The 14,902-nt window shown below is 36.6% G+C and overlaps 2 protein-coding genes across 2 annotated transcripts; one reads left to right on the top strand and one right to left on the bottom strand.

Moving 5' to 3' along the window:
• Window positions 1-5,186: 5,186 nt before the first annotated feature.
• Window positions 5,187-9,717, bottom strand: LOC113308317 (pre-rRNA-processing protein TSR1 homolog). The gene is made up of 11 exons (XM_026556796.1): window positions 9,676-9,717; window positions 9,446-9,510; window positions 9,216-9,329; window positions 8,145-8,220; window positions 7,172-7,275; window positions 6,837-7,079; window positions 6,404-6,489; window positions 6,078-6,311; window positions 5,783-5,861; window positions 5,611-5,674; window positions 5,187-5,476 (listed from the first exon to the last, which is right to left on the bottom strand). The coding sequence occupies exons 2-11, from the start codon at window positions 9,506-9,508 to the stop codon at window positions 5,346-5,348; spliced, it is 1,194 nt and encodes a 397-aa protein (XP_026412581.1). The 5' UTR covers window positions 9,509-9,510; window positions 9,676-9,717; the 3' UTR covers window positions 5,187-5,345.
• A 1,460-nt stretch (window positions 9,718-11,177) lies between these two features.
• Window positions 11,178-13,741, top strand: LOC113311978. The gene is made up of 3 exons (XM_026560757.1): window positions 11,178-11,985; window positions 12,618-13,123; window positions 13,181-13,741. The coding sequence occupies exons 1-3, from the start codon at window positions 11,178-11,180 to the stop codon at window positions 13,739-13,741; spliced, it is 1,875 nt and encodes a 624-aa protein (XP_026416542.1).
• The last annotated feature ends 1,161 nt before the right edge of the window (window positions 13,742-14,902 follow it).

Genomic DNA, 14,902 nt, shown 5'->3' with positions numbered 1-14,902 from the left:
GTATTTATTTCATCTTCCGGTTAGTGTGGAGAAAAAGATGGTGCGGATTATGCGTAACTTCTTGTGGGGTGCTTCGGAAGGGAGAAGGAAATTAGTTTGGGTTGGTTTGACCAAAATATGCATTCCTAAAGAAAATTGAGGGTTAGGAGTTAAAGTTCTAAGGACTACCAATCAATCTTTACTGATAAAGTGGATTTGGAGATACTCGAAGAACAAAAACAGTCTCTGGAGGAAGATAGTTAACCATAAATTCAAGAGGAACACGGAGTTTTTATTACCGGATGTCGATAGAAAGCCTCAGTGTAGAAGTCTATGGAAGAATGTCGTGAATATGGTTCCCATAGTTCAAGACATGGCCAAGTTTACAGTGCACAATGGCATAGGAATCAGGTTCTGGAAGGATAAATGGTTAGATGGAGGAAGATTGCAAGACTTATTTTCGGTCGTTTACAAAGCCGCTACAATGAAGGACGCAACTTTTGCTGATATGATTGTCAGGAGGTTTTTGAATGCGAATGAGCAGCTGGAATGGGATTTGCTTAGACATGACGTTTCTACTATACCGATGTTGGTGGCAGAAGATGATGAATTGGTTATTATGGAAGATTTCAGTGCTCAAAAGTGTTATGAAGCCCTGTCAGGTAACTACGATACTTGTAGTTTTGATAAATACCTCTGGAAAGGATATATCCCGAACAAGGTTAGTTTCATTCTTTGGGCTTCTTTTCATAATTCTCTTCCGACTAGAGACATGTTAGCACATCGTGGCATGGGCATTGAAAGTGACTTGTGTGTTCTTTGCAATGACGAAGAGGAGACGTATGATCATATGTTTATGCATTGCTCTTACTCCTTTGAAATTGGGGATTATTTTTATTAAGGCTTTCAAGGTTTCATGGCCTATGGCGAGAACTCTTTTTCATTTGTTTGAAGCGTGGTCGACGAATGTGTTGAGGTAAAGAGATATGGAAAATTATTCATTATGTTATTTGTTGGACTTTGTGGAAGGAGAGAAATGGGAGAGTGTTTGGTGGTCGTCATAAAAGCACAATGGAGACAATTAATCTTGTAAAACAGCTTGTAGTCTTATGGTCTTGTGACACCAATGCTTTCAAATTTGTTACCCTTAGTCTCATTTGGAGCAGTTGGGAAGATCTTATGTGAGTGATATCCTTTATACTTTGTAAAGGCTTTTTATTTAATATAACATTTTCTTCGGAAAAAAAAACTTTTGAGGAACAGGGATGACTAGATGAGCTAGCTACCAGTTTAGATAAGGTTTTTGGTGTTTACAAGTTTCATATTACTTGAAGGTTTTCTTTTTTTTTGTTCCAAAAAAAATTATAGTTTGTCCCTGCTTTGGATTCATATACAAACTTAAAATATAATATAAGCTCAAAATATAATATAAGAAGATTGGTAACTAAAAGCAATTGTGAGTCTTCTAAAGCAATTATGTAAATAATTATCATTATAATAACATTTTTAGGTATTTATGTGAACACAGTTTACCGCACTAAACAAACAGTGGCAACCCAATTAGAATCATAAACATGACACTGGATGGAAGTCCAAACAGAAAAGAGTTTTGAGACTTTATTACCTAATGGCTTTTAGAAAATGCTGAAACATCTCAATTATAAGCCCATCACATTCCAAGTCCAGCATCTCGACTTCACCACCATTTTCAGATCGATTGTATACTGAATCAACTCCTTCTTCTCTTTATTCAGAGAAACAATGCAATCCCCATCAAAATTTTGTACCTTGTTCAACTCGATCTCGAACACAGATTCAAACCCCATTAAAATAGCACCAACAGTTCCCATCACCAACTGACCCAAATCGAACAGATCCTTCATCTTCTTTGCTAATCTAACTCGATCTTAATCTTAATTTTATCTCAGGAACCCTAATTTCACCTTCCGTTCTTCGATCTCTCAGTTTAGATTTAACAACAACAGAACATATTAACCGTAATGTATCTGTTTATAGCGGTGGCGGAGGTAACGGAGGTGGTGGTGCTAGTTGTGGTGGAGGCAGTAGAGACGGTGATGGTATAGGAGAGATAGAGTTTATGTTCTGTAAGTTTTGTAAGTTAAAGAAGAAGGAACGATGATGGAATATTAAAAGAGAAATTATAGTCTTTATGCTTTTCTTTTTTTTTAAAATTTCAATTTTGCCATCAGTGATATTTGTGAAGTCTGTTAGGGATATTTATGAAGGCCCATCAAAAGTAGGGACAATTATTCAATTTCCACTAAAATTTAAACGCGATTCCTGATAACTAATATGTAGGCGAGTTTGACTGACCTAACAAGCTCCAAATCCAATGCAATTTTCGCACAAGATAATTGGTCCCCTCTGTAATAATTAAGGTAAACAACTCAACATGGATATCGTATGAATATTTTACAGCGTTTTTCGTAGAATGACATTTATCTTAAATTTTTTTGATGCCAATTGTGCTAAAAGTTTTCGTATCTTCATTCAGGTTTCTATCTATCCGATATGTTAAAAACTTAAAAGGTCTCCAAAGGGATTCAGGGGTTGAGTCTGATAACAACATAATAGGACAATGATCTGATGAATGTTGACCTAAATGCAAAAACTTGGCATGGTTAAAATGAATGCACCAGTCATTATTTACTAATGCGAAATCAATTTTCCTAGAGACCGTTCCAAACTCATTACACGACCAAGTAAAGTCTAGCTCTACCCTCATATCCTAAGTCCATTAAACCACATTGATCAACTTTATTTTGTACCCAGGAATTCTCATTATCTCTAGAGTCATACAAATGAAAATTCATATGCCCTATAACCATCCAAGGTTGTTCTATGTTACTAGCTAATTCATGCATAAAGTTCCATTGGGTTTTTTTGACATCAAAATATGTAGAACCATACGTAAAAGTAATCAACACCTCAGGTTTATTAGGATGTAGCTTAACAACTGCATGCATCATATTGTTAGAGACATCTTGAACATCACAGATAATCTCATCTTTCCAAATCAAAATTAGTCCACCTGCCAATCCTACTCTATCAAAACAAACATTATTATAATAATATAAAGAATGAGCAATATCTATCATCCTATCATTATCAATATTTGTCTCAGAGAGAAAAATAAAATCCGGATTTTGAATTGTAACTAGATTTCTGAGTTGCTTTTTGGTGACATTATTTGCAATACCTTGCACATTCCACGCTAGAATTCTCATTGCATAAAACCCAATCCTAATATGCGAAGAAACCTAATTTGGTTTACGCCTTTTTGATAGAAGTCAATGGCATTTAGAAAACTTAGCATTATAAAACAATGACCAAGCATAAATTAAGAACAATCTTATGTGCAAAGCCCGCATTCTGCCAGCGGATTAATGATAACAGGAATAAAACTTACCCATATTTATGTAAGACAAAGAGTCCTATTTTGAGCATACTCAAAATTTAATGGGCATATTGAATAATACCAAAATAGAAGTACTTATCCACATATTTTGTTAATGGTGAAACTAATGTTATCCATTATATACTTTAATTAATTTTAATTTATTTACAACATATTGGGTTCGATCGATAGCTTGTCAGCTAAACCTAGAAAATGTATCTAGGTTTGGCCGACAAGTTACCACCCGAAATTAGATTCGTCAGATTCAAACAAAAAAATGGAACAATCAAACTTAGTGTTGTTTTTTTAATTATCGGCCGAACTATTCATCAACACCCAACTTAGTGTTGTTTTCTTAATTATCGTCCAAACTATTCATCAACACCCGTCATAATGAATAACAATGAACAGTTCGATTGATAACTCGTTACCCGAACTTCACTCTGTAACTGTCGTAAAATTCTCGATTTTTCGATTAAACCTAATCTATCAGTCAAACATAAAAAGATAAACATGAGTATGTGGTAAATACTTTCGATTGTACATTTCGATTGTAATCTCCAAATTCAGTCAATTTGATTTCTGTTTCAACTCCTTCTTCACTAACTCGCGGATTTGAGAAACAATTAGAATTTCTAACTTTTATCGAAAACGATGAAAACTGAAACCAAGTGAGTATTCGAATTTTCGCTTCAATTTCCATTATACAAAGAAAAAAATGGAAGATCTTGTTGCGATTGAAATACGCTCTTTTCTTCATCCATGGACCCTCTAATTCATACTCAATCAATTGGAAGTTTCGATCCAACTAAAAAAAATAATTATGCTTCGTATTCCATAATCCAATTTTCAATTTTGAATTGACCCTTGGATATAAATCACGAGAACGTATATTCTTCCTCAAATCTTTCATTGAGAGGTAGAAGATAAAATCCTTTTTAAAAAGAAAGTTTTTCATCGGAATACAAATTAACCGAAAGATGATGTATAGAGAGAAATAAAGGAAAAGAATAATAATAATATAAAAAGTAAATAAATAATCTAACCAGGGGTAACTATGTAATTTATCTACCTATGACACCCCTTATCACCCTGAACCTCGTAGTTAGGGGTGAGCAATGAATGGGCGGGTGCTAATTTGGTATCACCCGCATCCAATCCATCTAAATGCCGGATTTGAGTTTCCATTACAGGTCGAATTCGATACTCGCGGGTAAACGGACCGAATACGGGTGGATTTGCGAATTTTACAGAAAAATAAACCAACACCGATAAATGTTAATAAGGATAATATACAACTTAGTTTTAAAACCAAGATAACGTCTCTCCACCAACCAGAACTAACATATCCTAAATCGATACCTGTTGAATTCTTCGAGGTGCATCTTAATGAGAAACTAGATATTATCTACTAATTCCCTATAGTAACTTCTCTCTCTAAAAAAAAAAAAAAACGGGTGCCCAATGAATGGGTGATGAATTACGGACTTCAAAAATCCACGGGTATTCAATTCGCCAAACTGCAGGTTTCAAAAATCTACCAGCATCCAATAAGTCAAGAGACATCGGGTTGGTGTCCACCCGCTTAAATGCGGATTGGGTGGGTAAAATCCACGGATTTGGGTGTTTTGGTCCACACAAAACCTCTGAATGGGGTAATCAAAGAGTCGTGGTTGCACTTTGCAGTGTCATGCCTTCCTTGTTTCCTGCTGAATCTTTCATTAATTTTTTTTATTTCGTGAGGTGACAGAAGAAACACTCGCCATCAGATAGGCTTAAGAGATCTAGATACGGGGGGAAAGAAGAGGGCATTTTTTGATGATAAAATCTGATACTACCCAGTGCCCACCACATAGGCACAAAATGAAACACAAATCTTGAGTCAATATATACTAAAGTTAAATCATAAATGGAGGCTAGTTGGCATGTCTTATGAACTGCACAACCTTCATGTCACTCGAGCATCGAGAAGAATTGGAAATCTATGCTCAGGCCACTTGGGGTATACACGTTTGAATAAACTCATACAGACGGTGTCCTGTTGTTGAAAACTATGATTGAAAGTACACTTCATCGTTCCTGGCAAAATACACAGCAAAAAGAGATATATGTAAACCATGAAGAGCTAAAACCTGAGATCCTAGCTGCCCATCAGCAGCAACAGTAGATTTCGCAACAAAAATACTGTCGTTCAAGAGAAATCAGATAATTACCATGTGTACCGACAGATTCTTTAATGTTACCGCGAACGCCATTCTTTGTCCAGATTTCAACGGGCTGCTCACCACCCCCCACATCAAACAAATCAACATCCGTGTTTCCATGAACTTCCAAGTAAGAAGTAACAATTAATATCCGGTACATCATATGAAAAATTTCACGTACCTTAAAATGTGATACATCTCTGGGATCATGAAACATATAGCGGACTGTAGCTTTTAGCTTAGACACCCTTCGCGGGTAACTACAACGAAAATCATATAGAATTAATAAATGAAGAGTCTGAAGAGTTGAGCAACAAATTCTAATGATTTCCTGATCACCTAGACACTAAAATGAGTTACTACAGGTGATATTGGTAGAAGTTCTTGACTTTCCAAATAATAATTCTTTTGTCGTGATAATGCTGATAATAAGCATTGCTAAGTGCTCTACCAAACCAGGAATACTATGAACTCACCCAGTTAATATAATTTTCTTGAGTATAATCTTCTCTGGGTCAATACTCTTTAGTGACCCGCTAGCAGCAACAGCAGGGTAGCCAACTTCTCCATTCCCCATCTTTAAGGCTATCAAGGGTGAAGGAGGAAAAGAAATTGGGGCATATACAGAAGCAATCGCAAACCGTCCTTCATGTAAAAATTTCTCCATTTTGTGCTGATTTGAGTTTATGCTATCTGCAGAAAATATTGGCCTGCATAAGCCATTATTCCAACATTAATTGAAACCGCGAGAAGAAAGAAACTACACGGAGCGATGAGATTACTTAAACTTTCAAGAAATTACCTAGCAGCAAATTGCCTAAATCCAACATGAAAAACTAGAGATTCCTTTCCTTTGATAGGAAACTGGTATGACTTGTGTTCTTTATGCTGCATAAAAAAAAAATTCTCTTGAGCCGACTATGAATTGGTATATTTAACAAACCTTATAAGATACAAAATAAACCGAAGAAGAACAGTTAATGCACATGATGTCAATTAAGATAGGGGAGACTTGGTTCTTTCTTTTAGGGATCAATGAAAAATCATGCGTTATTCAATCTTGAGGACTGAAGAGACATAACTTTTCCTTTCTTTGCCAGAAAGAAAGGCTAAGTATTGCATCAGAACGCTGGCTATTAACAATGTAACAATGAAAACATACCTTGAAATTTAGAGAGTTCACAATAAAAAACATGCAAAAAATTTCTATAATAGCAATTGAAAGAAGAGCTTACCCATAAGTGGAGAACAGACATCTTGGACTCGTGCTCCAAGAGCCCACTGGCAACCACAGGCATTGACTTCACCAAAGAACAGAGTCTTAAAGCAACATCAACTGGTACGTGAACCCTTGCGTAAGACCCAACAGGAACGCACTCACACTGCCCAATGTCCATGGTCTTTTCAAGCACGTATTTCTGTGTTGCCTTGTAGTTATGGAATGAGAAGATTCTAGCATATTCTGGAGGCAGAGGAATCTGTTATTCATAAACACCAAAAATTATATCACTGAAGTTCAAATATCAATTCCTGCAAGAGAAACAGTAACCTTGGAGTTACAGCTTCTGACCTTGTCCTTCCACACAGAAGTACGAAGAGATTTAAGACCTTGGTACTTGCAAAAACGCACTTTAGCCAAAACATCTAAAGGGGTATCCACTTCATCTGGGTATTCTGAAATGACTAAATGTGACAGTTAAACCAGCTTTTGATTTTATGACCATGAGTTTATGTTAGTAACCTACGTATCTGATGCAGAAATGATTTTATGTTAGTAATCTATCTAATGCCGCCAAGTTGTCTTCATGTCTTGTGGTTGAGTTTGACTCCATGAGCTTTGTTTTAAACCGAGCAGATACTTCTAATTTAACTGAGTTGAATTTACAGAGGGAAAGGAAGAAGGAAAACTACAGAAACCACTTTAGAATTTCACTTTAGCAAGAGACCGGAATGTGCTAAGTTGAATGAGTGGAGTGTGAAAAGAAGAGCTGAACCTTCCAGCAAATCTCCATAAGCAGAAATCCAAGGCTTGCTTGGAAGATTTTTACATAAGCAGTATTTAGAAACAATTTGGTCCTGAATAGGCAACCAAAGATTCAAAACTAATAGAACTTAGAAACTTCAAAGGAAATTATACCTCCTACAAAATTAGGACTACGGAAAGACATTCATCTCAACATAAAAATCCTAATTAAACACCAAACCAGAAGTAGAAAACCTAAGCTATTAGAGCCGTGAGAATTCATCAAACAGAAGAGTTCTTTCACCATTGTTGTAATCTCATTATAGATTTTCGATTTTATAACTGAGAAACCGCGGAACGCAACCATTGTTGCCATAAACTGCTTTGATTGGAATTATATAAAAAAATCATTCTAGGATGCATGCCTAGTTTGTTCATACATTTGCATGTTGGAATATCTTTATCTAACAAAAAATGGTAAAGGAAAAGACAGACAGGTACTTGCATATTGGAATAGACTAATATAGGCGGGGAAAGAAGAACTAGTAACAATTCAATGTCAGAAACGAAAAATGTGTACCTTCATCTTCTATATGAGCATCATTTATTTTCCGAATCTCATCTCGGATCATTTCCTTTGTAACGTCCTCATCCTCCTAAATTTGAAAGCATTATTTTAACGTTAAGAAGCTAAATAACAACCCCATTAGTACACACAAAAGAATTTGACTATTGAGGCTCTATCTAATGTAAGTAGCTTTGCCTTGGCCACTCTACCCAAGCTCGGTAACATCCTACTAACACTCAGACCAAAGTGTTAGTAGGCTAGGCGTGTATGGCCTGCTAATCAAGAAGTAGATAGAGGTAGTTAATTGGACCAAGGATGGGTGCTATAAACTCCAGATGAGGCTTTCAACAGTAAGGAGGTTATCATTTGGCAGCTTGGCACTGCAGGTCCGCCTCATTGCGCCCCACCTGACCCCAATTATAACACAGAGTACACACATACATGATACAACTAAGCAAGTCAAGATACGGATAACTAACATAGTTAAACAAAATAAATAGAGAAACCAAAGAATTATGTTGCTGAAACATAGATATTTGGTGATGTCATCTTTTACATGGTGTGTATCACTGACTAGTGCAACTTTCAGTTGATATTCTTTTATAATGGCACCACCTAATGAACTTCTTGTAATTATTTTTCCAACTAAAATCATGTACCATAACTTCTCTGCATGATGCAGTTAGTGATACAGTTAGAGAAAGTATTTTAGCTTTTAGGAGTTCTACCAGTGAGCAGCTGCAAGAGGAGATGCAAAGGATCGGCAAGAAAATAGAAGATAATAAACACTAAGAGTCCAGCAGTTTGATATTTGTTAGTACTATAAATGTTAAAAAATACAACCGATCTCTTATTTCTGAAATAAAACAACAACTGCAAGGTGATATGATAGGTTGATGGGAATTTTGGTGGTTCTGAACTCAGGTCATGGTAACAACACCCAAAATACTGTACCCTCTACTAAGGAGGCATCTGTTGCAAGGGGAATCTATTGCATGAAATTTAAGGATGAGATCTCAGCCTCTGAATTAGGTGGTAAGAAATGTATAATATAACACTCGAAGTGCTACACAAATTACTCACCTCTAACACAGTATCAGCATCAGTATCCTCATCTGAATAAACCTCTTGGTCTTCAACGTGGAAGCAATCACTCCCTGAATTTTGGTTATCTTCACCCTCAAAAGACTCGGCAGCCTGCTTCAGTCAAATGATAAAATTGTTTTCAGAAAATCACAGCAACCCCATCTAAAGCAGAGAACATTAAAAGCATAAATTGGATGTGTAACATAAATTCAAACAAAAAATAGAACCTGATTCTCGAAGGGGCTAATTATGCTTCGTCTCTGACACTCATCTGCTTCAGTCATTTCCATCTCTGTAGGCCAAGTCTCATACCAAATATCATGTAGTTAATGAACTGACCTGGGAGCAATTTTCCAGAGATATACATTGACCTAACAACAATATCACCAAACACTTGAACAGTAAAGAGTAATACATCGTAAAGAACGCAGGAGCATGAACTTTTGTAAAAAATTACCTGTTCCCCTACATGAAGTTTAGGGTCATTTTCAGTGACTAAAGACTGCTGTTTTGACAGATCAGGAAGTAAAGAGTGAATAATCTGCATTTAAAGAGAGATGTCAGCTACCCAAAGTAGAAACTGCATATTTTATAAAGGATGAAAAAGGAACGCATAAAGTAAAGATAGTAGGATTTTGTACAGTGTAATAAAAAAAAGGACAGCTTAAACGGCTCCAAGAAAAGAAAAAAAAAGGTTTAATAAGACAATAACAAATAGGAGCGGTCCATTCTCCACCCCACTTGTTACAAAGCATAGACAATAATACCCAAGGAGGACGTCTTTCGCAGATAAGCAATTTACACCATGAACATCATATCATATCAACAAAAATCATTTCCAGGTATGACCCATTGTAAATTCTTGACGCAAATCACAATGGAAATGAAGGAATGTTGATTTAGAATTGAAGGGAGAAGACTGGAAATAAATAGTTACTCCTAATATTATTAAGCAACTCACAAACTTCGACTCCGTGAAAGGCAGTCTAATATCTTTCTTAAAGTGGCAAAGGGGTTCTAGTTTCTCTCCTATTGAATTGCTGTTATGATGGATATATATATAAATTCATTCAAGACAGAACAAAAAAATTGTGAGTTGGATAAACAAAAAATGAGAACAATAAAGCGACTTGGTGCATAGGGTGGGCAAAAGTGCTATCCAGTTCAAGCCATGCCACTGTAATATATTGGCTATTTTCAGATACCACTGTAATACATGTAATGCCACTGTAATATTCTGGAAAACTATAGAGTTCTTCCCGTAGATACCATAAAAGAGTATGTTAAAGAAAACTTAGCTATCTGTGGCATCCTATCAGATGCTGCTAGCACTCACATTTAGATTCTCCCTGATTTTTATTGGGCTGAGATCTATATTACTATGCATCAAAGGCATATGTATTAGTTCGCTACCCTAGGCTGCAGCTAATACAAGTAATTAATATGAAATTATTTTATTACTAGATGAGATTAGTTTATTGAATCGCCTTGAATTTCTTCTCAGTTTAAGTTTACTTTTTTTATTTCCTCACTCTGTTATTCTGGATGCCCTGAGTATTTTGGCTGTCAGGTTTGTCCAATCTTTAATCTGAATCTATATGGCTGGGTTGTGGACTGTAATTCTTGTACAGTAATTGTCCTTGATATATTCCTTACTGTACCAAGCAAAAACACTGACTAATTCTTGTACACTCTTTGTCCTTTATATATTCCTTACTATTAGGAGATATGTATTTATTGTGTATATTGTATATATGGTTGCGTATTTTGTTAATTAGGAAAGTTAGTTATTACGTGTAGATTTGTTTTATCTCTACCTATTTAGTCACTGGGAAAACCAGTTTTGTAACTCAAGCTTTTGATAATAACAAAACTTCAATTCTCTACCTTGTCGTTTCATGGCATCTGAGCTAGATTCGAAATAAACCTAAAATTGATTCAATCTCAAATTATACGGGTATGATGATTTCTTCGAAGAAATTGAATAGCGATAATTATGAACAAGATGGACAAGTTGTTGTTAATACGGCACTTATGAATATTGATGTGAATTCAACTAGAAGTTATCTTTCATCACAAGATCGAGCACCACTTGCTCATACTCTCACCGATGCACAATGGGAAGCTATTGTGAATATTTTTAATTCTTCGAATAAGAAGAGTTCGAAGGAAAATCTTTCTAGTAAATGGATACTTGATACAGGGGCTTCAAGGCATATGACAGGAAGTAAAGAGTTTTTGTGTAAAACATATAAAATAAGTTTTTCTTCCGTAAAACTTCCAAACGGCACATACACAATTGCTCCATGTGAAGGCACTGCGGTGTTTGGAGACAATATGAGATTATATCGTGTTTTATACGTTCCTGATCTTCATTGTAACTTGATTTCATTAGCATGTTTAATTAAAGATCTGAAATGTATTGTCACTTTGACTGATAAGTTGTGTGTGATACAAGACCGCACTACGAGGACGATGATTGGTGTGGGAGAGGAACGAGATGGGGTCTATATCTTCCATAGTGGAGCACAGATTATGGCAAATCGAGTTACTACTGGTGAAGATTATAACTTATGGCATATGCGTCTTGGTCATCCTTCTAATAAGATTGTTTCTCTACTTCCTGGTATGAATAAAGTTGATTGTCAGAAGTTTCTCAATGAACCATGTGATACTTGTTTTAAAGCTAAACAAACTCGTGTTATTTTTCCTATTAGTGAGAATAAAGCTGTTGACATCTTCAGTTTAGTTCATTGTGATGTATGGGGTCTGTATCTACTTCGTCTTCCTGTGGTGCACACTATTTTCTTACTATTGTTGATGATTATTCTCGTTGTGTTTGGGTTTATTTGATGGCACATAAAACTGAGGTGGTGCAGAATTTTCAGAATTTTTGTGCTATGGCTAATACACAATTTGATAAACAAGTTAAGCAGGTTCGTAGTGATAATGGCACATAATTTCGTCCATTGATTCCATTTTTTTCTGGACAAGGAATAGAATTTAAAACTTCATGTGTGGATACACCACAACAAAATGGGCGAGTAGAACGCAAACATCGTCATATATTTAATGTGGCGCGTGCTTTGCGATTTCAAGCAAATTTACCTCTTCAGTTTTGGGGTGAATGCATTCTAAGTGCGGCTCACATTATTAATCGGACGCCTACTACCTTGCTTAATGGTAAAACTCCATATGAACTTTTACATAAAAAGCCTCATATTTATTCTCTTATTCGAGTATTTGGATGTTTGTGTTACGCAAGTGTTGTCCCCCATGATCGAAACAAGTTTAATCCACGGAGTAGACGTTGTATATTTGTTGGTTATCCTCATGGAAAAAAGGGTTGGCGACTATTTAATTTAGAAACAAAATAATATTTTGTGTCTCGTGATGTAGTTTTCTTTGAAAGCAAATTTCCTTACGGTGTTGAATCGCTAGATGATAATAATGAAGGGTTCCATAATGATTTGGATACAAGGTTGGAGATCTCATCAGGACAGTTAGAATTATTGGTATCTGACAGTACTGCTAATCCGGGTGTTGTACAGGGGGTGTCTGGTGGTGCTCCAGCCGCAAGAATGCAAGGTTTGTCAGGAAGTGACAATACTGGTCTAGTAGCAGGCGTACAGGACATGTCATCGGGTGTTAGCAGGTGTAGAGGACCTGTTGTTGTAGAGGACAGTGATAGAATTTCTATCGGCATACAGAATGTGACAGGCGTTCCAAACTCAACAGGCGTGAAAAGAGGGGATTCACAAATGGTGAGCAAGTCACAAAATGTGACAAGCGATTTTTTTGAAAATTCAGAGACTTTTGTCTCATCTGGAGTGGGTGTTCAAAATGTGGGGACAACTAACATTTCTGAAAATTCAAAGATTTATGTCCCTTTTGTCTCATCTGGGGTAGGTGTTCAGAATGAGGGGACAAGTGATATTTCATAAAGTGGAAATTGTACGCAGAAAGTGGGGAAAGGTGACATTTCAAAATGTGGTCCATTAATTCAAGTTTCTGAACATAGTAATTCATCTGGGGTTATTGTACAGACGGTGTCAGGTCGTGACTCGCCCGATAATACTCGGTTACCTGGCAGCATTTCTTCAGAAGGGTTATCAACTTTATTACCAGCTACAGAAAGCCATATACCTATCAGTGACATCTCTGATGCGACTGTGAGACGTAGTGCTCGGTCACGGATTTCTAATACTCGATTAAAAGATTATGTATGTAGTATTGTTGAAGTAATAGACCCCAGCTCCTCCACTCCTCACTCGTCAACATCCTCAGGTACGCCTTATCCCATAACTAATTATATATCTTGTGCAAATTTTTCTGCTAATCATATTCATTTTTTGGCGGCGATTACTACTCTTAAAGAACCTACGAGTTATGCTGAAGTTGTTCGTATTCCCTTTTGGCGTGTAGCTATGTCTAAGGAGATTAGTGCTCTTGATAAGAATGGCACGTTATCTGTTACGGATCTTCCCCCAGGGAAGAAGGCTATTGGTTGTAAATGGGTTTAAAAAATTAAATATAATTCTGATGGCACTGTTGAGCAATGTAAAGCTCGCTTGGTTGTCCTTGGTAATAGACAAGTGGAAGGTGTGGATTATCATGAAACATTTTCTCTCGTAGCTAAAATGGTTTCAGTTAGAACATTTTTAGCAGTCGTAGTCGCTCGTGATTGGGAGTTACATCAAATGGATGTTCATAATGCTTTTCTACATGGGGATCTGGATGAGGAAGTATATATGCAACTTCCTCCAGGATATTCGACTAATTCTCCTGATAAAGTGTGTCGCCTCCATAAATCTCTATATGGTCTTTGTCAAGCTCCTCGTAATTGGTTTGCTAAGCTTGTAGGTGCTCTTAAGGCTTTTGGATTTGTACAGTATTATGCTGATTATTCTTTATTTACCCTGCGACGAGGTGAGAATTCTACTAACGTACTTGTCTATGTGGATGAATTAATTATTGCTGGGAACAATTCCGCTGCTATTACTGCTTTTAAAGCATATTTAAGTCGTTGCTTTCATATGAAAGATCTGGGCCATCTCAAGTATTTTCTTGGTATTGAAATGTCTCGAGGAAGCGATGGCTTGTTTTTATCTCAACGAAAATACACCTTGGATATTTTGTCTGAGACTGGGCTTCTTGGAGCCAAACCAGCTTCTTCACCCATTGATCAACATCTGCGTTTAGCTCTTGATGATGGACCCCTGTATTCTGATTCATCTCAGTATCGTCGGCTTATTGGACACTTTATTTATTTGACTATTACGCGTCCTGAATTGTGCTACTCGGTGCATGTATTGGCTTAATTTATGCAGTCTCCTCGGTGTCTCATTGGGAAGCTGCTCTCCGAGTTCTTCGTTATCTAAAGGGCCATCCTGGTCAAGGGATTGTTTTACGCAAGGATAGTGCTCTTCAACTTACTGCTTATTGTGACTCTGATTGGGCCTCCTGTCCCCTTACTCGTCGTTCGCTTACTAGTTACTTTATTTTTCTGGGAGGTTCACCTATATCTTGGAAGACAAAGAAGCAACACACAGTATCTCGTTCTTCTTCTGAAGCTGAGTACCGCTCCATGGCTCATACTTGTAGTGAGCTCACGTGGCTAAAGGTATTATTGAAATCTCTACGTGTGTCCCACTCTCAGCCTATGCGCCTTTACTGTGATAGTC

Source organism: Papaver somniferum, chromosome 9 (assembly GCF_003573695.1).
Source record: "Papaver somniferum cultivar HN1 chromosome 9, ASM357369v1, whole genome shotgun sequence".
Taxonomy (NCBI): domain Eukaryota; kingdom Viridiplantae; phylum Streptophyta; class Magnoliopsida; order Ranunculales; family Papaveraceae; genus Papaver; species Papaver somniferum.
This window is presented reverse-complemented; position numbering and strand designations above follow the sequence as displayed.

Excerpts from the sequence above, each read along its gene's own strand:
- LOC113308317 (XM_026556796.1), bottom strand. The coding sequence starts at position 9,508 with ATGGAAATGACTGAAGCAGATGAGTGTCAGAGACGAAGCATAATTAGC. Across the intron at positions 9,330-9,445 it reads TTAGCCCCTTCGAGAATCAG|GCTGCCGAGTCTTTTGAGGG; the intron begins GTTCTATTTTTT and ends TGACTGAAGCAG. Across the intron at positions 5,862-6,077 it reads AAGAAAATTATATTAACTGG|TTACCCGCGAAGGGTGTCTA; the intron begins GTGAGTTCATAG and ends TTTTCGTTGTAG.
- LOC113311978 (XM_026560757.1), top strand. The coding sequence starts at position 11,178 with ATGATGATTTCTTCGAAGAAATTGAATAGCGATAATTATGAACAAGAT. Across the intron at positions 11,986-12,617 it reads AGTTCATTGTGATGTATGGG|TTTTCTTTGAAAGCAAATTT; the intron begins GTCTGTATCTAC and ends CTCGTGATGTAG. Across the intron at positions 13,124-13,180 it reads TCCCTTTTGTCTCATCTGGG|AAAGTGGGGAAAGGTGACAT; the intron begins GTAGGTGTTCAG and ends AATTGTACGCAG.